Source organism: Catharus ustulatus, chromosome 13 (assembly GCF_009819885.2).
Source record: "Catharus ustulatus isolate bCatUst1 chromosome 13, bCatUst1.pri.v2, whole genome shotgun sequence".
In the NCBI taxonomy this organism is placed as follows: domain Eukaryota; kingdom Metazoa; phylum Chordata; class Aves; order Passeriformes; family Turdidae; genus Catharus; species Catharus ustulatus.
In genome coordinates this window covers 9514466-9541002 of record NC_046233.1, presented here as the reverse complement: position 1 = coordinate 9541002, position 26537 = coordinate 9514466, and the positions used below count along the sequence as shown (strand labels likewise).

Here is a 26537-nt window from a genome sequence, read left to right as displayed (position 1 = left end):
CTATCTTAGTCAGAGAGAAAATTAAATTAACGAGGCTGGAGACTGTCACTTGTTGTAGGATAGTCCTTTGGGCGAGTGCCACTGTCAGTAATGCTGTTTTGCTTGTCTGGAAACCCATGCTGTTCCCCCCTTGTGGTTTCCCAGGAACAGTGCCATGTTCTCTGGCACAGGTGAGGATCCCTCTGCAGGGTCAGGGAAATGATTCTTTCTTGCATTGTTTAACAGTGTGGGTGACAGTCGACCATGGCTATGTGTTAATTAGGTTTCTGTTGTAACTGTTGTCTCTATCAATTAAAAATGTTAAGTTAGAGGTTGTGATACCTGATGACTGTCACAGTTAGGACAATACTTGTGGAAGACAAGATCCTGGGTGCTTATATCTGCTTAGTATTTAAAGAACATGTGGAGATAGGGGAAACACACTTTTCAGTTGCTGTAACAGATCAACTGGATGTTTTAAACATTGTTTCCATTCTGTTTATAAATAAAAAATGAAATTGAATGGTTGTTTTTGTAAATTACTACGTTAAGGAAACTTAAAGCTAGTTTAAAAAACTGCCCTTGCTGTATATGTTTGGAGTAGGAAAGGTGTTCAGAAATAATGTGCTTGTCTTCATGTGCGTGTCTGGCCCAGTATTAAATCAATTAAAGTGTATGTCACTAGGCTGCATCTGCACACCCAGACTGAGAGAACATTTTAGATAAGCTATGTGGGGCTTTTGGTATGCTCTGAGTGCATATGGTCATAGAAGCAAGAATAAGTCAGAAGGAGGTCTTGGCCTTTGGTGTAAGCCATGTGGCAAATGTCTTCAAGTAGTCATAGTGATGCCATAGTGGGACTCCATCCATGTGGTAAAAGTCACTGAAACTAGCTAGGCTACAAAAAAAGACTTCTGTTCTCTTAGGATGATCACTCTTAGGTGATGCTTAGGAAATTATTTCCAGGTTTGTGTTTTCTGTCTGACCCCCCTGGAATTTCATTCTTCATTTTAACTATTTTTGTGCATGTGATCAAAGGACATCAGACTGTGGCTGTTCAGCAGAGTGCATTGTAAGGCATCCATGGAAATGAAATGATGATAGTTGTGGGGGAACCTCCAGAAACATTTATCCACTGGGCTGTGGCAGAGACTTTAAGGGATACAAAGCTTTCCTCAGAGCCTTTATATGTTTGGTATAACTGCAAAATTGAGAAGTTGGGAGGGTTGGGAAAGGTGCAAAGCAAGACCTTCAAAAATCAGGCTGAGAATGTAACCAAGGACAGATGTGTATTCTTCAATTGTGTTGTTGACCATGACACTTGTACTTTTAACAAGCAGGCTCTGAATGGATGTGTTAAGACTGAAATTAATGCCACAGAAATGGTGTGTTCACACTTTGGGTTACTGCTTTGGGAAGCCTCCTGTTGAGGAGCACACCTGAAGAAAGGCAGAGGCTCTGCTTCCCTGTCCCTTGAGGCAGTTGTGCAAAGGTGCATGATTGCATAAAATTGCAATTGCATAAAAGTGCTGCACGATTAACTTGCTGTTTTGTCTTATTTTTTTGTAACAATAAAACCACCTGTGTGTGTTCTTGGAGGTATTAGGTATAATTAACAATGGGACTGAAATATGTTTAGGGTTATACTAACTTGAGCAACTCAAATGTTTCAACTAATTACAAGTATTTTATTGCAAATGAAGTTTTTCCTTCTCAGGATTTTGCCTTGGTGTTGAAGGAAAGATGATGTGCTTTTCAGCTGCTCCCTGAGCAAAAGAGAACCCTTCTTAGTATTTTGCTTTTAAAATAATCCTCCTCAGTATGCTCTTGTGATGAGAAATGGTGCATATGAATCTAGATGGACAGGTGGAAGATTCTTTAGCTCTGCACTGAGCTTCTCAATTAAAATTTGGGGATTTGCTAAATGTCATCTTTAAAACATCAGTAGAATATCTGAGCAGAAGGGAATAGAGAAATGCTCGTTTAGATCGTTAGATCATAAATGTAGTACAGAATAAGAGTTCAGTGAATCTTTGAACTACTTAGCCTTTTAATTGTTAATGGAAACACTTGGTATTAAATTAAACCTAATTTAGATTGCTTATCTTCTTATTTTTAAGCATCGTTTGCTTATGCTTTCTTATTCTGAACTGATGTCCTGTGGAACTCCTCAGGTATCACTGTTACATCAAACACAAAGCATTTATGCTCTGCCTACATTGATTCACAGGTTAGGCATAACTCCTTGCTGTTTCCCTGAAATAATTCAATGAAACTTACTGAATAATAGGAGTTGGGTGATGTTAAAACTTTTTCAGTATAGCATAAGAAGAATAGTTGTCCTTTTGAAAAATACTGTTGAAGTTTTCAGATGTAATTCAGATTTGTGGGATATTGCACGTGTTACTGTGAGATATAACTCAGCTTTAAAATTAAAGTACAGTAATTTCACGACCATAAGGCGCACCGGACTATAAGGCGCACCCCCCGGGAGCCGGCACATTTTGCAACTTTGTAGATCAGATAAGGCGCACCGGTCTATAAGGCGCACCGGGTTTTTTTTTGCAGCGAGGCTCCGCCCCCAGCTCCTCCCGCACGCTTGCTGGCCGAGGCCCCGCCTCAATCCGGCAGCCATTGGCTCCCGGGCCTGCCTGTACCCAGCAGGGCCGGGCTATGCCCACCGCCGCTCCGTGCAGCATCCCCAGGGCCCCGCTGTTCCGGGAGTTCCCTGGCGCTCCGGGTGACCCAATGCCGGCAGGCTTGCCCCGTGCCGCCGCTGCCCCGATTCCAGCTGCTTGCCCCCTCCCCGCGTGGCAGCCGCTCCGATTCTGGCGGTTTTCCCCCTCTCCGCATGGCGGCCGCCGTGCTTCTGGGGGTTTTCGCCACCCCCGCGCGGCGGCCGCCGTGATTCCGGGGGCTTTCGCCCCCCCCGCGCAGCGGCCGCCGTGCTTCTGGGGGTTTTCGCCCCACCCGCGCGGCGACCGCCGTGATTCCGGGGGCTTTCACCCCCCCCCGCGCGGCGGCCGCCGTGTTTCCGGGGGCTTTCGCCCCCCCCGCGCAGCGGCCGCCGTGATTCCGGGGGCTTTCGCCCCGCCCGCGCGGCGGCCGCCGTGATTCCGGGGGCTTTCGCCCCGCCCGCGCGGCGGCCGCCGTGATTCCGGGGGCTTTCGCCCCCCCCCGCGCGGCGGCCGCCGTGATTCCGGGGGCTTTCGCCCCCCCCGCGCGGCGGCCGCCGTGATTCCGGGGGCTTTCGCCCCCCCCGCGCGGCGGCCGCCGTGATTCCGGGGGCTTTCGCCCCCCCCGCGCGGCGGCCGCCGTGCTTCTGGGGGTTTTCGCCCCACCCGCGCGGCGACCGCCGTGATTCCGGGGGCTTTCACCCCCCCCCGCGCGGCGGCCGCCGTGTTTCCGGGGGCTTTCGCCCCCCCCGCGCGGCGGCCGCCGTGATTCCGGGGGCTTTCGCCCCGCCCGCGCGGCGGCCGCCGGGATTCCGGGGGCTTTCGCCCCCCCCCGCGCGGCGGCCGCCGTGATTCCGGGGGCTTTCGCCCCCCCCGCGCGGCGACCGCCGTGATTCCGGGGGCTTTCGCCCCCCCCGCGCGGCGACCGCCGTGTTTCCGGGGGCTTTCGCCCCGCCCGCGCAGCAGCCGATCCGATCCCTGCGGCTTTCGCCCCCCCCGCGCAGCAGCCGATCCGATCCCTGCGGCTTTCGCCCCCCCCGCGCAGCAGCCGATCCGATTCCTGCGGCTTTAACACCCCCCGCAAGGGAGCCGTCCCAATGTCGGCGGGCCGGCCCCGCGCGGGGGTGGCCCCGAAGCCGGCGGGGAGGCCCCGATACCGGCGGGTCCGCCCCGCGCGGGGGCGGCCCCGAAGCCGGCGGGGAGGCCCCGATACCGGCGGGTCCGCCCCGCGCGGGGGCGGCCCCGAAGCCGGCGGGGAGGCCCCGATACCGGCGGGTCCGCCCCGCGCGGGGGCGGCCCCGAAGCCGGCGGGGAGGCCCCGATACCGGCGGGTCCGCCCCGCGCGGGGGCGGCCCCGATGCCGGCGGGGGCGGCCCCGATACCGGCGGGTCCGCCCCGCGCGGGGGCGGCCCCGATGCCGGCGGGGGCGGCCCCGATACCGGCGGGTCCGCCCCGCGCGGGGGCGGCCCCGATGCCGGCGGGGGCGGCCCCGATACCGGCGGGTCCGCCCCGCGCGGGGGCGGCCCCGAAGCCGGCGGGGAGGCCCCGATACCGGCGGGTCCGCCCCGCGCGGGGGCGGCCCCGATGCCGGCGGGGGCGGCCCCGATACCGGCGGGTCCGCCCCGCGCGGGGGCGGCCCCGAAGCCGGCGGGGAGGCCCCGATACCGGCGGGTCCGCCCCGCGCGGGGGCGGCCCCGAAGCCGGCGGGGAGGCCCCGATACCGGCGGGTCCGCCCCGCGCGGGGGCGGCCCCGAAGCCGGCGGGGAGGCCCCGATACCGGCGGGTCCGCCCCGCGCGGGGGCGGCCCCGATGCCGGCGGGCTCTCACTTCCGGGGTGGCAAATGTTGCAACTTTGTAGATCAGATAAGGCGCACCGGACTATAAGGCGCACTTCCGGTTTTGGGGGGAGATTTTAGTCAAAAGGGTGCGCCTTATAGTCGTGAAATTACTGTACTTTGAACTTTTTACTAGTGCTTTCATCTACCTACTTCATCCTTTAACTGTTAACTAACTGGCAATAAACCACACTAGCTCTCTCCTCAAATGCGCAATACAAATTCAGTCCAAAGAGTAGCTACTTTATTTAAAATCTAGGTAGCAGTGAGCACTCTCATAATCTGATAATTACTAACTCTGCGAACCTTTTTTTTTTAATAGTAGTTATAACAGAAGTGTTTTGTGCTCTACTTAAGTAGTCTCTAGATTTTTAGGCAGGTAGAGGAAAAAGCTGGGTTAATGGTTGGATTCAGTGATCTTAAAGGTCTTTTCCACCTTAAACAATTCCATGATCTGACTGCATGAAGCCTTTGAATTTGCTATACAAAGAAAAGAAATGCACATTCTTGCTTTATGTTTTGAAAGGTATGTTCAAACAAGCCTAGTGACCAGAAGGTATAGAAGAAACTTTAGAATTTTATTTATTCTTTGATCTCCATCAATGGCATGGAATCAATTGTAAAGCAAAATATTAGTGATGCATCTGTGTTCTAAGAGGAATATATTTCTGCATTTAATTTTCTAATTTTATTAATTTTTGGCAGCACAGTATCTTGAATGTGCTTAACATAAAAAATATGAAGTGAAGGGGTACTGTTGTGCAGCTGCTGTATTTGCACGTCTTTGCTTTTGCAGAGGCAGTTCTCCATGACTTAAATCTGAAGGATTAAGTACTAGTGGAACTTCACTCCCTGTATTTATCTTGTTCTCATGGGGGAATTTTGAAGATAAACTGAGTATTAAGGAACACTGATTTTACTTTTTAGTTGCTTAGTTGCTTGAACAGAACATGTAAATACTTGGTTTTTTCCTGGAGGCCTTTTTGCTTCTGTATTTGTTTATCACAGTAAAATGGCTTTTCAGTAGTTGTTCTTAAGGTTGCAATTACTGTATTACATGGTTAGACTAGGAGTTTTTTGAAGTAACTAATGTAGTTCTAAGGAAGCTACCAATTGTAGCCCAATGGGACTTGAAGGAATGTTTCATCAGTAATCCTCTGTATAAAAGAAAGTTAATCAGAATGTGTCTGTAACATGTCCTTACCTGAGATAGTAAAAGAATTAGAAGTATGAAGAAAAGAGATAAAAGGTGCTGACTGGCTGAGAAACAGAGAATTATGGATGGATTGACTGAAATTCAGACATTCCTGGATATTGCTAAATGTATATTGGTTTATATCAGGAAGGATGAACTTCTATATTAATTATAAAAGCTAAGTTTCTTGCAATTTTGACATAGTACATGTAGAGTTATTTGTAATGTCTTGCCCTCAGCACTGTTAATATTCCTGTAGCATTTATTAGATATTTTTTACAATCTCTTGAGAAAGATACCATCTTTTTCAGTTTGCAGTTATTGGCTTGACATAATTGCTCTGCTTTAAGTGATCAGTATGTCCTAAAGTGTGAGGAAGCATGCAGTATTTTTTTGTTTTTTTTGTAAATTTCATTTAAATTCGTATTTGTAGTCTGTTGCATATCAGTAACTTTTCACATAACTGTTAAGCTTGTTATTTTCTGAAAGAGCTTTAGATAGTTGCTATAACTGTACAGATGAGTTTTGACTGTTTCTGCTCTGTTGATACCCTATTACTCCATGTACTAGCCTGTAAAAGAGCATAACTATGAAAGAAGTGGGTAACTAGGGCCATTATAAATAATTGCTGAATTCTTAAAAGCCTGTGTTTCCATGTTGAAGAGGTTTGTTGTAAGAAAAGTTGTATGAAACTTCTGAAATTTTATTCTTCTAGCTGGTTCTAAAATTAAACTAAAGGAAGATACTGTACTGAACATTAATTTCTATTTAATTTTGTTATATTTTGTTCATTTAATAAACTAATATTAGAATGCTGAGACAATTCTGTTAGTATTCCCCTCGTGCCAATACTGAAGTTTTCTTCTACCCTCTTACCTAAAATAAAACAATGGAGATCTCAGAGAAGAGGAGGAGACAGCAGAGAACAAGCTCAGTTGAAGCTATTCACCAGTCAGTCATTAAAAACGTTAATGTCTGACAGAGCAGTTGCTCATTATTCAAATGAAGACTGGAAATGTAGCCAAGATGAGCTATGAATGTTTCCCACTGGCTTCAGTAACGTTTTCAGCTTCATGAATGATCATTCATATTTTCTTGTGAAAGAAGAGGGAGGCAGTAATAAATATAACTCACAAATGCACTGGTTCCTCTTTTAGAGGGATGTTATTTCTTCTTCTGTAATGGTCCTTTAGATTCCTTTAGTTATGCTTCTTTGTGTTCCATGCTTGGCTTTGCATCAGTACTTCTTTGGTATTTAACAATTGTTTGGTGGTTTTTGATGCATCAAAGTTCTTTGATTCATGTAGATTTAATTTTTTTCCTGAGGTACTGTTAGCTCCACAGTAAATGGTGTGTACTCTTCTCCAGTCTTTTAATGTCTTTATATGTCATTGTAATATGAAACGGACAAGGGAAATAATAAATCACAAAAACATTGGTTAGAAAAGCAACTGGGTGAGGGGGAATTCAGGAAAACTGAGTGTGGATGAAATGCTCTTGTATAAAAGACTTGCATAGTCTTACTATGATAGTAATACTAATAAAAGTTGTGTGCTTATGAGATCTTTTAATGCAAAAGCATATTTTTCTTTTAAAAATACGGATCTGAACAGGGAGCCATTGGATGGAAACTCCAGAAATCCATTGTGCAGAACAAGCAGCTGTTTTATGGTTATTGGTGTTTGGCCTGTGAGAATTGTGGAGATGATGGCAGTGTTCTCTGCTGTTGTGTGAAGGATACTTAGAAGAGAAAGGAGATTTAAAAGAAAGCACCTTGTCTTACAGTTTTCATTCTGTTAGGATTTGGCCTCTGTACAAATACACAATAAATCATATATAATAAAGGCCAGCATTTTATTAGTAGCAGTTCTGTTGCTAGTCCTTTCCACAGAGGGGCATTTCTTTTCTGTGTAGAAATGGCAGATGATCCAGAGTGGCAGTTCTCTGTGCATAAATGTGGAAATTCCCTTTAGGGGGAGAAAGCATCTTTAGGAACAGCATCTCTACAAGGCATGAGGGGGGGACTTACAGGTATTCCTTCTGTAGCATTGCTTTTTTTGTAATTTAAAACCAACAATAACCTTGGTGTTTATTCTGTAAGAAATGTTAAGGCACTCTCTGTTCTCTCCTTTTATTTCCTGGTGGCTTGCAGAACAGCTTTGCTTCTGTTCAGAAATGGTCTCTAGCCTGCAGGGGCTGGCATGATCTCAGCTTTTGGTGTGAGGTCATCTAACAGAAGTCTGGAACCCTGCTTTCCTTTTTGGGTATTAGTGAAGTCCAGACCAAGATGGTCAGATCAGGGGCCTGACAATCAGAACTGAGCAAATTGTCGCAAAATCTCACTCCAAACATGTGCGAACAAGGGTTAAGATTGCAGATTGGAAGGAAGGTGCATGTTCTCCCACCAGTCACTGTTCTGCCCTGGATCTGAGTGGTTTCATTGCAGAACATTGTACTAACGGGGGGAATTTGTTTGGGAAATGAAATGTGGTTTTTGGATGAGTGTTGGGAAACCGCTTTGTAGTTTTCCTCTATATTTTTGAATCAACTGTAGTGCCAATTTCCTCGTTCTTGGTGATTGCATATTGACAAAGTGCTTTAAAGCAGGATGTCACAATGGCTCTTCATTTCCATTTTGGTTCTTCCTCCCTTGGGACAGCATATTGTTTTCTGCTTCCTATTGAGAAAACTGTGTTCCATAGAAGAAATTAAAAAAAAAAAAACCACAAATATTTTTGTGTTATTTTTCCTGGTGAGGCTCCAGTAAACACTTATTTCTGTGGCAACACTTGTGCTAATTATGATAGTTCAGGAAGAATTGCTTCCTCAAGGACATCTGTAGTGAAGGAGCTGGACATTCTCTGGTTGTCACAGGTATGGGGGTACCCCTCTCTGGAAGATGTCTCCTGTACATGGAATGAATGTTCTGAGTTACCTCTTTTTCCAAAAATATTTTTATTTTTTGCGACGGTGATTTTCAGAAACAGTTTTTAAACATTTGATGTTATCAGTGTTCCTGATTGAAATTTGTAAGTATTTGTAAGACTCAAAGGGTTTTCAGGTTAATAAATTATGAAAGATGGCTTATTAGAATAAATTAACATTTAGTCTTCTGTCTTTCATACCTTTGGGGAGGGGTGGGGGAAAGATTTCGTGTGTAGTTTTGTTACAAAATGCTAACAATTTATGCTATTCAGAGTGGTGATATTTGGAGACCAATTTCTGTAGTGTTAAGCATCACTGGATACAATATTTTTAATTCTAATATTGAGATGGTATAACTTTGATAAAAAAACATAAACACAATTGATTTTTTTTTAAATGAACATCTCTTAAATCCCTGTGAAGTAATTTTAATTTCTTACTGCTGGAAACATGCAATTATTTATTGCTTTACCAATTTTTTTGTAGCACTATGAAATAATGTAACTTTGCATGGTGTGTACTGATTTTGCTAGTGGTTTTAGCTTTTCTTAGCTTTTCATAGCTGGAAGATCTGTACTGTGTACATTTGTTGGGAAGCACTGTGTCACTCGGGGGAGTTGTATCCTAGAAGTTCTGCTCCTAAAAATCACTTCATCTGGAAGCTGAACCATGCAGCACTTGCCACCTGCTCCAGCTTGGTTTGCTCAAGGAATTTTTTATCCTTACATCCAAATATTGTCAGAATGGATGTTATTTGTCCAAGCCTCTTGCTGAGACTTCGGACATCCGTGAGCAGATTTGGCAAGTGCTTAGAGACCTGGCTCAGTAGTGAATTTGTGGTTGGACTCAATCAATTATCTTAAAGGTCTTTTCCAACCTAAATGACTCCATAAAAGAGGATTTTCCCTGGTCTGAGTAGAACACACTGATATTTTTTACTATTATCCCTTCTTAGGATACAGAACATATGTCTATCTTCACCCTTCCTCTTTCCCAAAAATCCCCTTCCTGTGAAAGTGCACAGGATGCAATTACTGGAAGTGTGTGTGGGGGACTGTCTTGTCAAAATACGTTTTCACATGGAGATGATTCTTTTTACAGCTATATGTTGTAAGTAACTGTTGAATGTTGATATAATGTTGTTAGAAGTGTAAATCTGAAGGAGGAAAAGCTATAAAACACTTTATTTTGAGATGCAGTACAGAAGTTGGCTTTGTGCATTAATTTGGTTGTGTACTGCAACCTAAAGATTGACCAGATTAGAAGATTAAAACAGTTTTAATTTTTTAAACATACGTATTTATAAACCACTCTAAATTTATTTACACTTCATTTACTAAAAGGAGCTATAACCAAATTATATCTCAATGAAACAAGGCTCACTTGTGAATTATTGGTGAATATATTGTACTGGCAATGAAGTAGTACTTCATGTTCTGTGCTCATAATGTCACAAAATTGCCAGAGATGTTAATGATGCTTCTGTAGAATCGCTCATACTCTGTGTATGTTCTCCCTGATCAGTTTGTGTCACCCCTCAGTCCTCTGGCTGCCACCCTCCTGCAGAGCTCAGCCTGTGCTGGCTGCTGGAGAGCCATGGAAGCACTGGGTGCAATTCACATTTTGTTCTTTCTAGAAAAGCACCAGACAAGAAAATGGTTGTGAATTGTAGAGTCAGTTGTGCTCACATGGAGGATCCTGCACCTTAGAGATGAGGGAAAGCAAGGCAGAAAACCTGGTGCAGTGTTGTGACTCTGAAGCTCCCACTACAGCATAAAATCCTGCAAATCCAGTGTACCTCCTCTGTCACTACTCTAGATAAATCTGTTTATAGCAAGGACACAAATTGTGGGTTGGTGTGGTGGTTCTGGTGTGTTGGTTTTTGTTTTGCCTTTTTCTTTGTTTTTAAACTGGAAAGCAGATCCCTTCAGTTCCAAGTATAAGTAGAACTTCTTATAAACAGCTGATCAATGTTTTCTGGTTTGGGTTATTAAAAATGTGGTGTGATGTATTATACCATTTTTTCTGCAGTTTTTAAAAACATATCACATATGGGAACAGTAGTTCTTTGAATAAATTTTTTATAATTTCACAGATCAACAACACATCGTCAGCCTTTTTAAAGCACTTAATAAAAAAAACCCCAAAACTGTAAAAACCAGACTTCCAGAAGAATTGAGACAGCTTTTAAAATTGTTGGTCTTTTGAGAGGTCATTTGCAAACTGTTCAGGCAAGAGTGAGTCTTCACAGGATAGAGTGCTACATCCTAGAAGGGTAGTTGCTGATCAGCTGATAATAGATGCCTTTTGTCACACTGGCTAAGCTGGCTGATACTCTTGAGGTTTGTCCAGGATGTGGATGCTCCTTGACTTCTGTATGGCATTATTAGAATAGGAACTAGTTTGGTATATTGCAGTAGTGTCAGCCCTGAACATTTTTAAAAATGCCCAAGAAAGTGCTCAGTTTGCAGTTACGAAGAGTGTGCCCATAGTAAGAACAGGTAGAAGCCAGGCTGTTTCTCAGCATTGCTCTTCCTACATTTCTCCCCCAAAACAACCCAGCCAATGAAATTAAACCCCAGCATCCCAAAATCTGTGCAGTGACTGTGTCAGAATTTATAGTTACCTATCTGGAAGAAGGATGCCTGAAATTAGATGCGTCTACCTGCAGATGATTGTACTTCTATTTGCCTTCTGGCTGTCGGAACTTAAACTGGAAGCAAAGCCTGGATTTTAATGAGCTGTTGAGGATCTTTGTGGAATTACAGAATGGTTGAGTTTGGAAGGTGCCTCTGGAGGTCACATTGCCTGACCCCTTTTGTGAAGCTGGGCTGCCTATAGTCATTGCCTAGGACCATATCCAGGTGGCTTTTAAATATCTCAGAGGAGGGAGACTCCAGAACCTCTTTAGGCAATTTATGCCTGCGTTTGGTCACTCTCACAGTAGAAAAGTGCCTCATCATGTTCAGGTGGACCCTTCCTGTATTTGACTTTTTTGTGGTTATTGGCTCTTGTGCTGTCACTGAGTGCCAGTGAGGAGAAACTGCCCCTGTTGTCCTTCAATGCCCTTCAGGTGTTGATAAGAACTCTGAGCCTTATCTTTTCTAGGCTGACAGTCACAGTTCTTTCAGCCTGTCCTCACACAAGAGATGCTCCAGGTTCCCTCACTGTCTTTATGGCCTTTTGCTGGACTCTGTCCAGTGTGTCTGTGAGTCTTTTGTACTGGGGAGCCTGGAACTGGACAGGGAGCTCCTCCAGGTGTGACCTTATTAGGGCTGAGTAGGAGGGAAGGACCACCTCCTCGACCTAGCAGAAGCTGTCCAGAATGCCCTGGAACCAGTGTGCCTTGCCTGGCACATACAAATGTGCTTATGCCTTGAGTTAAATGTGGATGTGTGAGATTAAGCTCTGAATCAGCTTGAAATGACACTTGATTGAAATTCCTCATGCTCTTTTATTCAGATCAAATCAGATGACAACACAACCTATTGCAGTTTTGTCTTATGTAAAAACACAGTATGTTTCATCATTCAAATGTCAGCAGGAATTGGTAATGAAATGTGAAGTGACCCAGGCAAAGAGCTGTGGGCTTTTATGTGCCTATTTTACCTGTAGGATGCTATTCTTAAATTCTACCTAGATACCAATAATTAAGCAGTCCTGAACTCAGGCTGACCTGGCAGGTATAGCTGTGTAACATGCCTGCTGGGTGTATGAAACACCAGGCTCTCTCCATGTTGCTGGTTGTTTCTGCTGAGCTTCAAATGTCCTGTTTGATATTTTTCTTCTAAATTGCTCTTTTGTAGAAGTAGTTCAGTTACAGTTGTTTCATACTGTCACACGAGATACACCTGACTGTGAGAGTGACTCCAGCCTGTTTTTTCTGAGACTAAACAGCTCAGAGGCAAAAGGAAAAGCTTCTTAGGCTGCATCTCATCCATCACTGCCCATGTTAATTTTTCCTTTCTGTTGTAGTCCAAACTTGAGCAGACCAGCTGCACATCGCTGATGAAAAAGGTTAAGATCAGCCCTTTTTTGCTTTGGCATTGACACAGATGGGAAGTGATGCTACAGTCAGTGATCAGTGATGTTTATTGTGCTCTCAGGTTTGCGACTGAAACCTAGTTCTGTCTTCTCAGTTTCTTTACTTTTTGTCTCTACTTTTCTACCCTTCCATCATAACACATTCTGAAATGGTGCAGGCAGATCTGCAAGTGCAGGCTTGAGACTGAGCATGTTTGTATGCCCTGAACACAAACAATTGGGTCTTCCCCTTCTGTGTAATTCCCTTATCTGTGTTGGGAGCTGCTCTGAAGCTAAGAGGATCCAGTAATCCAATTAGTCTGTCAGAGCAGGGCACTGGATCATGATGACTCTGTTCCGATGTTGCCTCTACTTGCGTAATTATTTTTGTGGTGCTATAAGTGTATACCTTAATGGCTTGTGGTCTTGAATTTTGGTTTGATTTGTTTGTTACAGTACGGTGGCAGAGGTGGTGGAATATAAATTCCCCAAGGAAATCTATATTTCATGAAAAGCAAGTGTTGCTGTTCTTAGAGTTCCTTTGTCATTCTTACATACTGATTAGACTGAAATTTCTGCAATGTATCTAAGATCAGTTTGTCAGTGCAACAACCAGTTACTTGTACTGGACAGGACTTTGGTTTGTGTGTACATATCTGCACACACACGCAGTTTTCTCTCTGTAGATTGCTGCTCACTGCCCCATTTGTCAGAAACTTACAGCAGGGTACAAGCAGAAAATATGCAGGTGACTGGGGAAATGTAATTTTGTGTTACCATGGTTTGGCAAGAATTTGAAGCAAATGATAATGCTGTTGACTCAGGGTTGGATCTTTTTTTTTAATTCCAAGGAAAGGTAACTATATTGTTCATTCTAGAATAATTAGTCTGACATTGTAGGAAAGTATCTTAATTTGCTGAGTGCACCTGTTAATTAAATTTTTATTCAGGTGCTCTTATGTCCTTAGCAATGCTTGAATTTTAGATTTTTATGAATGCTTTGGGCTTCATTACACCATTTCGGTTGCACTGAAGTTCAGTTGTCATTGTCCCCTTTTGTGTACAAGTTAAATTTGCGTAAGTATCTGTTATAGTGAAAGATGTGAGTGTTCAGTTGTATCAATTTGTTGTCTCTCTTTGAAAATTATGGCTGGATATGAGCCACACTTTGCTTATAAGCAATTTAGGGTGGTAGTAAATGATATTAGCTAGGGATATGATAGTCAATATTTGATTTCTCAAGATAGCTTTTATATCCTGATCCTGCATTATTTGAAGACACTATCAGTCTCAGTAGGACTTTATGCTGAGCCTGCCAGGCAGCTGCCAAGTGCAGATAGCCAACATTTACATTCAGTGTTGTGTGATGGTAGCTGTGACATGATTCCAATTAAAAGCTTGGTCTGCACACTGCAGATGTCTTCTGAATATTAATGTGCACTACAGACAGAGCAGATGGAATCTCTTTAAAATACAATGCAGTGAATGTAAAATTAAGGTTGTGTTTCTGGTGAAAACTAATAGGCAGTCAAAAATTTTATTTTTTCTTTGGTTTTCGTTGCTAATCCACAAGAATATCTGTGCATCATCATCATATTTCTTTACATATAGGAGGAAATAAACTCTTCATTATGCATTCAAATAAAAATACAGCATTATGCCATATTGAAGTTTTCTCAAATGCCAGATGTACCTAGAAAAATATTAGGAACACATGCAAAATTTACTGTGCCTTAAAATATGCCTCTGCCTAGAGGACAGATAATAGTTGAAATATAGGATGTCTGTCAGTTATTTGAGGAGTTCCTGATTGGAAAAGGCTCTGTAAAATATATATATAGGTGTGTATGTGTATTTAACTGGAATTTGGAGGTGTTCTATGTGGTGTACTAGGAAATGTCCGTCTTGCACAGGTGGGGTAGATCATAACTGGGGAATGTAGAGAATGGCAAGAACACCAGTGGTGCACTGCAACCCAAAGTTATCTGTCAGAAGAGAGCAGCAATCCAGCTGGGAAAGTGTGTGTTGGCTGCTGAAGTATTTACCATGCTTCTGTGGCAGTCACGAGACACAAAGTAAAGCCTTGGTAGCAGGAATAGGCTGAAGGCCTTAAAAACAAAAAGTGTGGTACCAAAACTGAAAGTAGCAGAGTTTCTGTGGGAGTGAGAATTGTAACTCTCCTCTTTACAGCTGCGTTTGTCTTCTCCTCTGGGGCAGAGTGGAGGTGTGTGAGGGGAGTACAGGGGGAAGAGGTTGCAGAAAAGGCAGTGACAGGAGGTGTGAAATACATGGAGCCAGTGCACTGCCTCACTTGTGCCATTGCCATAGCAGTGATGTGCTTGTCTTCACAACTGCTTATACCTGAGGCTGTATAAACACTAAACCCAGTGCCAGTGATAGCATTTTCTACTTCTTCTCTATTACCTTATGAAGATTTCCCTCCAGATCTGCATTTGGATCATATTTATCTATTATAGTTATATTGCCTGGCTAATACTTCTCTCACACTTACTGGCCAAGCTGTTAAGAAAAAGTTCCTGGTTTCATTGATGGTATTTGATACATGCCTACTTTTAGAGAAGCTGATGCTGTGCAATTCCTGAGGATAATATTAATTTGGTAAGAGTGTTTTTAAAATCTAGACCACATTGGGACTGAGAAGAGAGTTGTGCATGAGATTTGGGAGAGGACAGCACTGTCAGGGTGAGAAATATGTGTCTGGACGTCGCTGAAGCTGGTTTTGATGGTGATGTCCCAGACTGCTGATGTGGGGACCATCTCACTTAGGGAGGAGTTTGGGAGCTGCCTGGTGAGTCTTAACCTCCTGTTGTGGGAGGCCTCCAGTGGGTTGTTGCTCATGTCAGTTTTTACAGTGTTTAATACATTCAGATGTTCAGAATAATGGTGGGACTTCTAATCAGGCTTCTGAAAATGGAAAAACACAAGTCCCCTTGACTGATTCCAGTGGCAGATCGGGACTGAGGCAGATCGGGATTGACTGAGACTGTTCCCAAAGTCACTTAGCAGTGACTTTGTGTTGTAATAGAATGCAAATTTAATAATAGTGAAATATATAAACAATTGACTCAGGTTTATTGTTTGTTTTTTGCTTTTTTGTTTTTTTTTCCTGTGTTCATTTACCCTGATTGCATTCAATTGTATGCAATTCATTATTTTGTAGAAAGAGATTTATGCAAGAGGCGCAGTTGGAAATAATAAAAATAGACTGATGTACTAGATATAGTTAAATGACGTTTTATATGACTCATTTAGGAATTATCTCCACAATTTCCAAGTATGTTTGGTGGAACTCAGCTTTCTAAATAACCCGAAAGAGATTTAAGTGTTGTTAGTTTATACCATAGAACAATGACTGCACCTACAACTAGGCACAGGATAAAAATCTGATCGAAAGTCTTTGGGGTTTGATGTTTTAAAAGGTATATGAATGTGGAGTTAAGTCTTAGAAATCAAAACCATAGTAAAAACACAACTGAAATACAGAAAGTGTTGCTTTAAAAGAACTGTGTTTGTCAGAATGCAGTGTTGCTTTCAACAGCACTTCTGAAGTTTCTAATGAAAAGATTTAAGACTAAATTTGTCTTCACTATGTTTCAAAAACCGTAAGTACCCTGAGGTATTAATCCTCCTGCCTCATCCATCTCTGATCTCTGGTGGATCAGGAGACTAATTAAATAAAGAGATGAGGTTTGAAAGCAGAAGTGGTGAGATAGGAAGGGTTAGTCAAGAGTCTTGGAAAAGGAGGAGGCTTTCTGTTCTCTGCCACTGCATCTGGTCGTGGGGGTGAGTTGCCTATATTTCTTCCTGATTGGGAAATGCCTTGTGGTTCCCTAGAGAAGATGCCACTGTCTTTTTCTGTATGAAGCATTTTTAAGGAAACTTGCAGTTATTTCTTCTTGATGTGATGTTTCTGTTTTTCTGTAGTCTCATTCTCATCTCTGGCCCTTTCTGGCTTTTCCATTGTCAGACAGTCCCAGTAAAAGTCACATTCAAATATGTTTAGGATTTTTTCTTTTTATAATCTGCTTAATGTTGGGTTTGTAAGGTTAATGTTTCTGGGTATTACCAATGTGGCTCCTTAGCTTCCTCCTCTCTGAAATGTCTACTCCTAAAGCCCAAGCAAATTTCCCTTTTTCACTTGCTCTGCTGTACCTCCCAGTGTCTTGCCTCTTCTGACAGTGCTTTGAAGATTTGTCATCTGCTTCTTAACTTTTCTGGTTTTTTGCAGCATCCTCCTTTCTCTGTGCAGTGCTTAGATTTGTTTTTCTAATACTTGAAAACATTCCCAAGTCTTTCATTTCAGTCCCTGGCAATCTCTGTTGTAGTATCAGCATATGGTTATATCTAATCACTGTGAAATGTGTCCTTTTAGCTGACTGTACCTCAGCACGGGGAGTTTTTCTAATTTGTCTGTAAAGCAAGTGCATGCCTTGTTGCTATCTCTTTGATCTTCATAATATAGATTACACTCATAAAAAATCAACACCAAAAAAAAAAAAAAGTGCTGTGTTTGGCTTGATCTTAAGCGTGTCAGCAAGAAATAGGAGAGGGCTGTGTGGGTCATGCCATTGCAATGTCAGATAATGTGAAGTGCTGCTTGATAGGTATTTGCTCTCCTGTACTTAGGCTTCAGTCAGGCTGTATGAACTCCTGAATTCTGAGAGCAGGCTTATGGTCCTTGTTTTGTGAGAATGAATATCTCCTTAGAAACGTCATGAAAATAGTGCCATGCATGACTGTTCAGGTTCAGTTGTGGAAAGGGAATATTGAAATAGTGACACACTGGAAAAAAAACTGAGTTAAAACCAAACAAAACTCTTAAGGCCTTAGTCAAGAAGTGCCATCATAACCAGAGATTCACCCAGATTCCTTTCAGTTAGTCAAGCAATGATTTCTTTCTTGAATTTATCAGCTGTTTAGAGTTCGTCCATTCCAGAGTGCATGTTCATTTTTCTACTGCACTTAAAAACCGAAAAAGAGCCAACTCAAAATAGCACAACTGTTTTAACTTCATAAACATCTTTCTTTTACTGACATAAATGCTTTGCTTGTTGACTCAACTTTTCCCAGAGTTTATTACATTCTTTCTATCAGAGGGGCTCTAAAAAACTTGGAAAGCAAGGGTCAGAGACTCTTCTAAAAAGAAGCTTTCAGACAGTGTTTCTCCATTTTGTGTCAGTAATTTTTAAATACAAATTTAAATTGAATTAAATTGGAAACCAGGATGTGTTGTGACTTTGTTTTTATGTTTTATTCTCTTGCTGTTGATGACAGCTATTTTTCAATACTGAGAAATAACAAGGTGTCTATGTCTCTGTTATTTCTACAGCAGCAGAAAGGAAAACAATGTTTAGTAGCAATCTAATATTTTTATTGTTTTCCAACTTAATAGATGTAAAAATCTCTTACAGAAAAGCAAAGCCTGTATGTACCAAATTGTGGATCATGGTTTCCACTTTCTGGCGTTTTATTCTTTTAATGTTCTATACTCCCTCTGTTTGTTCTCTGAAAACTCACTTCTTCCCTAGTGTTCCCTGACCTTTTGTCTTCCTCCAAATGTCTGGCATGCTTCAGCTGACACCATCAGGGTCTCTCCTGCATGTCTAACTGGGTTCTGAATTTCCATCCTCCTCTATGGAGGGTGGGTGGGCAGAAGAATAGAAGGAAAAATAAAAGGGTATCTGTAAAACTCTGATCTGTCTGTTTTTCTTTTCTGAGAGAAGCCTTGAGGAGAACTTTTGGGTTCCAGAGCTGCCTCTGAAAAAAATCTAAGTTTGTAGCTCTACCTGTGATCCTCACCTTATAAAGCAAAGATGTGGAAGGGGTCAGTAAGGACATCCTGGAGGAAATTATGGATACACAACTATTATATTAGTAATAGTCACAGGGCAGTCTGTTACAGGTTTACTTACTTGTTGAAAACAAGATGTTCAGGTTGGTATTTATTGAAGTACAGTTGAATATCTGATGATGACACTTTTCTGATCTAGTATTACTTTTTAATTGCCAGGAATCCTAAAAAGTCAATACTTGAATCTGAGTTTTCTCAGAGTTGTGATGGTTCCTATTTATGTAAGTCCATTAACATCTTGGTGTGTAGAAAAACAGTTTGACAGCTGTAGTCTGGCACTTCCTTATCGTAACTTGATACAGCATTCCATAGAGACAGTCACGCCTCAGATTTATACTCCACTCTGCTTCTGGTGTTTCAGCTTTAATGGTTTACAGTGTCAACTCATGTGTTGTTTGGTTAAACTTAATTGACTTGTTAAATTAGAACAGTTTACATTCTGTTGCTCTTTTTGTCACTCTTTCACATATGATGATTTAATGCCATGATTCGATGGGATAGTATTCTGTAAGTCACTAATTTATTGTGCTTCTTGGTTTCAATAAAGCTGGTATTTTGTGCCTATGCTCTTTGAACTCTGAGTACTGTACTAAGTTTATGCCACCTACTATGAGCTTTGCTCTTTCTTTCATCAGGAAATCTTCAAAAATTGTTGATTAGAGTTACAGAAAAGATCTGTGTTAAATATTTGTGTGCACAATAGCTTAACTTAGTATGCTGCTATAAATTGTAATGTAAATCACGAACAGTCATATGGAGATTTTTTTACCCTACTTGAAATTATGAAGCATTCACAGATCATAGTAAAAAACAAAGTACTTGTGAAGGAAGATAAGTTTTCAAGGTACATCCAGTACAGAGCAGTAGCACCTTATACTCTACTGTCATGCCTGGAACGTCAGTCCTTTCTTTGTCCCTGAATTTTTCTCCTGTGATCCTGAATTGAATTGATCTTTTGAGTTTTGTTATTTTCTATTAGAATTTAATGTTCTAAGGATGTGTAAGAAGTGGGTAGCAGTAGCTGAGAGAATGATGGTTGTACTTCTGTTCATTTCAGGCTTGTGAGTAGTGTAGAGAAACAGCTTTCCCTGTTATGGGAGTAGTGTACATCTGAAAAAGCCTGATGGGTTTTTTTACCAGTCACTTTTCAAAGTCACTGACAGAGAAGGGAACCCACACACTGTAGGAAAAGCATGCTTTTAGGTCTGGTTGTAAAACATGTTTTACTGTCACTTGTTTGCCTTAAATACTGTAATTCTTGGTTTGGTATGAAGACAGTATAAAAAAGAGATATCTATGTCCATTTTTCAGCTATAGGGTTGTATTTTATACCTGCTTATAACCACAGTCTGAACTCTTTTAAGTTAAATATAGTGAGCCACAATTGAGCATTGGATATTGCAAAGTAAATCTCAATGCAAAAGCAAGGTGAAGGATATTGGAGAAATTCCTGTTTTGTCACTTGTGGAAAGTACTAAAAAAATTTAAAATGCCAGTGTCTGGTTTACATGCCTGATTTTTCAGTTGAGAAAACCCAATGAAATGGAACCATTAGCAAGTGGCAGTATAGTTAATAGTAACCACTAACTGCATGGCATTACTGCTGTTTGACTTTTGAATTTAAGTAATTGAATGTACAGTATTGATCTATTTATGCAATTTATTAATATATTTTATATTGAATAAATGTAACGACATACCTTTACTTTGAGGAAGAAAGGTTTTTCAGTCTGAAGCAGCCTGTTAAGTGTTCCTGTCTAGTGCTTACTGCAGTCTGTGCCCTATCACAGTATGGAGAACTCATACATGTTGAGCAGAAATTCCTGATTTTTCTTGAACAGTGGAGTGGGATCATTGTCCTGAGTCAGTTCTGGCAAGACTGTGGAATGCACAGCTTGATCTGCCTTTCCACTGCCAGAATCACTTGCCTTTGGCTGCCAGGGAGGAAATTGGGCCGTTTTGCTCTCTTCTGGTACAATGGTTTAATTTACCTCAGTTTTTGTTGTGTTTACCCACTTACTGTGTCTTGGTTCCCATGAGCCAAGTAAAAGCAGGAACTGTGCCAAAGGTATGAGGCATTTTGAACTTGAATATTGCTGCACCTGAGGTTTTGACATAATGGAGAGTTTACAATGCAATCATCTCACAACGAAATCTTTTAATCTCATTATGGTTTTTGCAATTAACGTATAATAACATTGGTGTCATTACCAGAGGCATGACCCATTGTTCAGACTGAGCCGTGGCCCATTGGTGTGCGGCAGGGGGGAGTTCTAATGGGAGATTAAAAAAAATAAAAATTGTTTCCTCTTTCAAAGGAGTACTTTAATCTTGTTTCTGTAGATCCCAGATCTCTGGGTGGTACCAGGTCGGTGTGCTGGATTCACTGGATTCCTGTCACAGGCAGAGTTGTGCTCTGAGGGCTGCTCTGCTGTGCGAGTTTGTTATTTGTGTGTCCATCATTGTTGCTTTAAATTAGGTGCCCTGTAGTGCTCAGCCTAGGAAATAGGCTGTGTTAACAGTAAATGTATTATTCCCTTCCGCCCCATCTAATTTTTTGGCATCTGTTCACAGACCAATTTAGGTGTGTGTGGGACCTTCAGGACTTGTTTCTCTTAGCAGTGCTCAATGCCAGGCTTTTCCTTCGTGTACTTCTAATGGCAAAAGACAAGGATGCCATAGGAGTGGCAGTACTGACTGTGCAATACTGAAAATAGTCATAAGCAAAGAGAGCTGTTCATTGGTAAGCCAGAAGGAAAAAACCCCACTAATCTTCTCTACTAGGAAAAGTCAGATTTTATCTCTTTAGCATAAAAACAGTCATCTGACAACACATAAAGTGGATTTTATACATGTTAGAACTGTCACTGGTGTAAGAGATGCAAACTATCATTTTAATCTTAAAAGCTTTGTGGAGGCAGAATAATAGTACTCTCTTAACTGCCCTTAAAAGGTTATGTGTTTTTCTCAGTTTTAACACTGGAAAACTTGATGCAGTTATGATGACACTGAGCCCTGCTCTGGGATAAAATAATCAAGATTCTAAAAGAAGTCATCATTGTTGGATTTTTTCTATGTTAACCAAAGTACACCAGTGTTTTGTTGTATATTAATTCTGTTCAAAGACATGAAAATGCTATTCTTAAATATGAGCAAAAAATGGATGTAGAAGTCGTGAGGTAGAGAAAAAAATTCTGTATCTGCAAGATAGAGGCTGAAATAACGTATTTAGTAATGGTGTTGATTAAAAGTAACTGAATTCATACATGAGATTAGTTAAACATTTACTTGAAACTGTTATGACCTTGTTGAGGGGTTTGTACAGCAAACTTACCAAATTATGTTTTTAATTTAGTATTTTCTTTTGTAATAAATCACTTCATAGTGGAAACTGAACTAATTTATTTTGGTCCTCTAATTATTCAAAACCTTAGAGAACTGGTAGGCATTTGTCTGCATTTCTGGACAAAAGTAGCAAGTTTTTGTGTTTCTTTAGGTCCAAATTGGCCAATTTTGAGTAGTTACTCAGACTAGACATGCAAGTGTACTGTTGTAGGGCAAATGAGTGTCCAGAGCAGTTTGGTGTCGCCTCTGGTAGCCACAGGCAGATCCATGAGGAAAAGTTAAGAACGGGGCAAAATGTATGAACATGTTCAGATCAGATCATGAGTTATTTAATAAACTGGAATGGATCTTATTCCCAATGCCTGTTTCCCTTAAGGTGAGATAAACTTGCATCCATGGTGTCTTTTGGCGAGATACATCCTGCCCTTATTTTCAGGAAAGGTTGCTGCTGCCGTCATGAATTGCTTAAAGGTTTCAAGAGAAAGTTGCTTGAATTCTCGGGTTTGTTATTCACTGTTTTTAAACCTCTTCAAGGTTGATGTATGAAACACTGTGTCAGTATTACTTTTATAAGGATTATGTTGTATTATGGAAGTTTAGATCCAAATTGTAAAATTCATTATAATCTTATTTTTAATTCTGAACTTCTTTTGAGGCTGAGCATTGTCTCCCTGTTGATAGATTTGGCTGCAAACTGTGGAATTAGCCTGATTATTCTTTTCCCCTCCAACCTCTTCTGATTTCCTTTCTGTTTTTCAAGAAATGCACAATAATAATTTTGATTTTTTTTTTTGGTGGTATTGTTCTCAGTTTTGTGTTTTCATATAGGTGCAGGCTGGTTGTAATTACTCCAAAGAAGCTGAGTTGTTCTTTCTTTGCTAAGAAATCATTGCTCTCTGTATTCTGGTGGTGCTGAGACACTCAAAAATTTCCAAGAAATGATGGGGTCATTAAGATGTTCGTGGCAGTTGTTTAATAAATCTGACTCTGTGATGCATATGCTTTGATGGGGTATAAGGGCTCCTGTACTTGTTAAATTTTAAAAGAATGGAATAGAAAGGTTACAGGTTGTATCAGGAAAAATAGTATTGTGAAGGGAAGAAGAGAGAAAACATGAAGCACTCAGAATAGAATGGTGTTGGTTGTTAGAGGTGAAGTAGAACAGAGTGCTTTGATTTTGTTCTGGGTGAAATTTTGCAAGTAGTTTGTTGTTCTTGTTCTTGTTTTGAGACTCAAGCAACTCTCAAAGATGGTACCTTGGTTCCAGTGAAAGGGGGAAAGGTGCTGATGGTTGGGGTAATGTCGAGGTGTGTGTGATAGTGGAAGTCAGGCAGTTCATCCCAATCCAAAGTTCAAGGACCTTGTAGAGCTACAGCTGAACAAAGAAGCAATGGATCCTCCATCCCAGCCTTTTCCAGCTTCAGTGTGTGCCCTGGTGTGAGACAGCCTTGGTCAGGGATGGGTGGCTGGAGTTACTGTGGGAGCACTGCCTGGGCAGTTCCACAGCCTGTGCTGTGTGGGAGCACAGAATGGGTTGGCAAAAAGTTCTTTGGCTTTTGATCCACATTTAGTGCAGCTGACCTGAAGTGCTGCAATATTTTGCAATAATACTAAGTAGAGCAGGCTGCTAAGTGATTATAAGTTACGATTGGATAATCTGTGTAGAGGTGTATTTTTTCAGAATTAGGTAAAAAAACCCAACCCAAAACTACTTACCATCCATCTTAGCATGTAATGGCCTTCAGGAGTATGAAGTTTAATTTTGAATAAGTATTTACTGACTGGCAAATAAATGGATGAAAGCTTTATACTGAAGCATTTTTAAAAGAGATTTCTATGGGGTTTGGGTACTAAAAGTATATAATGATTATTCAATTAATTATTTCTACTTAAGTAATAAATACAAATGTGTAATTTCATTTTTCTTTTTTTTTCCAGCTCCAGTTGTTAACCGATACAACAGAAGAGTATCAGGTATGGTTTCTTTTTAAGAGTTTAAAGTATCTGAAATAGTTTTGAAATGTGTATCTGATGAAGGGATTTACATTAAAAATTACCTTTCTCTTATTGCCTTATTTCCCATAATTATTGCTTTATTTTTGTTTGAAAAAATGAGAATTGTTTCTTAATTCGCTATAGATGCCAATGATTAACACATTTAGAGCAGTTAGAAAACAGAAATATGGGGAGGGTGCTCTCTTTTTGTATTGTTGTAGTTCCTTGCTTGTGCAACTGATATTTGTAGTTGTTGAATTAGTGATTGTTCACTTGTTCTAAAGACAGAGATTATACTTATTTATCTGTTTGTTTTTCTGTCTCAACCAATATGAAATGCTGTTGTTTCCAAAAAATTCCTTTACAAGTTGAATTGGAAGAGTCTCACATAAACAAAATGTTATCTGTAGATAAGAAGGTATTGCACTGTTTTTTCATTTGAGGTGCAGTGTGAGTTGCTTTGCATGTGGTACTTTTTTTGTCTTTAAATATTTTACTAACATTTAGCTGGTCTAGAAAGTTGTGATTCTGATTTGACAAATATCTTTGAGAAAATGCCATTGTATTCAGTGTTTTCTTTCTAGTTTTGAGTTCAAGTCTACTCAGTTTGTAATTCATGTAGATAATCTGACATGTTCTTGGATATGTTAGTTATGTTGGGGCATTGCTGATAATATAGATATGTGGTACATAAATAAATGTAAGATAAATACATGTTTATGTGCAAAATGTCCTTATACTCATGCAATTAATTTGCTTTTCTACTGGTTGCTTGGATATGATTAAGGATATGATTGTGTGTTTATGCCACTGCAAACAAATAACTGAGTATAATGAGAATTTCAGAACTCTCAAAAATTGACGGTACTGTGGTTTTGAGATATGATTACATGATAAATCTAGGCAGGACAAAATTGAATCTTGAATGGTGGAGTTTGATGCTCTCATAGTAAATATTGAGAGTCATATATTGTAAAGTGTCTTAATTTGGAGAGGCCCAAGACACTTCAGTTTCTCTGCTAATTAAACTAATCCATCCTGGAACCTACTGATGGAGAAAAATCTTAGAAATGAGGAGTGAATACATCTCAGATTTAAATTTAAATAAAGCCTGAGTTATTCTTGAAGTTAAAAAATTAAGCCTTAATCAGAAAGCATTTGTAATCTTTTTGACTTTGCAGTACTGAAGTGCAATGTTGGTGCTCACTCAGTACTGAGCTGCTCTTAGTTAATAAACAGATTCTCTCATTTAGGGGGTCTAAAGGTTAATGTGAACAACTAAAAGGCAAATGTAAAATTGAATTGCTATCTTGTGCAATTAGATTAAGGAGGACTTAGTTGCTTAATAATGCTCCTGCTTCAGGAAGAGCTAGAATAATTCAGAGTTTACAGTTCATATTAGAATTGTCATGGAGACAAGCAGTAATAGAATATGTGTATATTACTGCTGTGTGTTAAATACTATCCACAATTAAAAAAAAAAAACCAAAACAAAAACGTTCTCTCTGTATACATTGTATAGGTCATGATCAGCGTGGGATTTGTTAAAATGCAAAGGCGATGCAAACACCATCCATGTGTGTACAGAGATGCAGTTCTCCTCTTGGCAGGAAAAGTAGAGAAACTGCTGGTTTGGGGTGGGGTGGTTTTTATTTCACTCCATACCTGCTGTTTTTTTCAAGACCTACACAGGAATGAGACTGGCTGAGCTCTGCTGGGTTACTGAGCTCAGCCCCTTACCATCACAGGCAACCACATTTTACAATTCCTTGAATAAAATCAGTGACTGATTTGCTGGGTTTGGTGCTCTGAATTTGGTTTGACTTGTGTGTTAGATGCATTAGGTTTTAAGCAAGTTTTCATTCTGCAATTTTTTTAAGATAGCTTTTTTCTTTTTAAACCAACAAGTAACAGCAAACACCAAACCAAGGTTGCCTTACAGAGCACTCAGCATAGTAGCTAAATGTTTCTGGATTTTGCTAATAAAGTAAAGCAGAACAAACCATGGAGAAGAAAAGCTGGCACGTAGTTAATGTTTGTAATTGCATGTGGTGTGTTCTTTTGTGGTCTTCTCTTCAGGAGAGCTTTCTGCAGGTCCATGTTGAACCTTGTCAGTCCAATCAATATTTCTGTTTCCAGTGCAGCGTGTTTGTAAGGGGAGTGAAGAGCAGAGCTCAGTTGCTTGCTCCTGTCAACATTTGCATGCACAAAATCGCAGATTTACAGAGAATTTAAAAGCTAACATGGGATGTATTGAAGAAAAATTCCAGCAAGAATTGTTCCTTTAAAATGTTTGGCTGCTATGGGAATTACAGCATTGTCCTCATTCACTGGGTAAAAAATAAAAGAAAAATACAATTTCAATTAAAGGAAGAGTTGATAAAGTGATCATCTATGTTACATACAGTTTGTGACAGGCTAATAGCTGTTCTGGTAAACCATTCAACTGCAGATGTGTTCTTTGAGGCTAACAAATGCTTATTATGCTCTCTTACACATAGCAGTTAGAGAATCTCTTTTTAGTTGCTTTATTAATTTATTAATATTAAACTTGGAGTGTTTTCTACTGGTTGGTTGTGATTAATTGCCTGCAGATAACAGGATGATCCCGATTCCCTTGGTGCACTATTGGAAATTCCAGAGATACATGAATAGATTTATTCTATGGGTTTAAATGATTAAATTTTCATTTA

The 26537-nt window shown here is 40.9% G+C and overlaps 1 protein-coding gene across 1 annotated transcript in view; it reads left to right on the top strand.

Annotated features, from left to right (window-relative positions):
• PRKAR2A (protein kinase cAMP-dependent type II regulatory subunit alpha) overlaps positions 1 to 26537 on the top strand; it is a 61586-nt gene that overhangs the window by 2278 nt on the left and 32771 nt on the right. The window contains exon 2 of the mRNA XM_033071546.2: positions 23788 to 23823. Within this exon, the coding sequence (XP_032927437.1) occupies positions 23788 to 23823 (36 nt within the window). The remainder of the gene's footprint in view (positions 1 to 23787; positions 23824 to 26537) is intronic.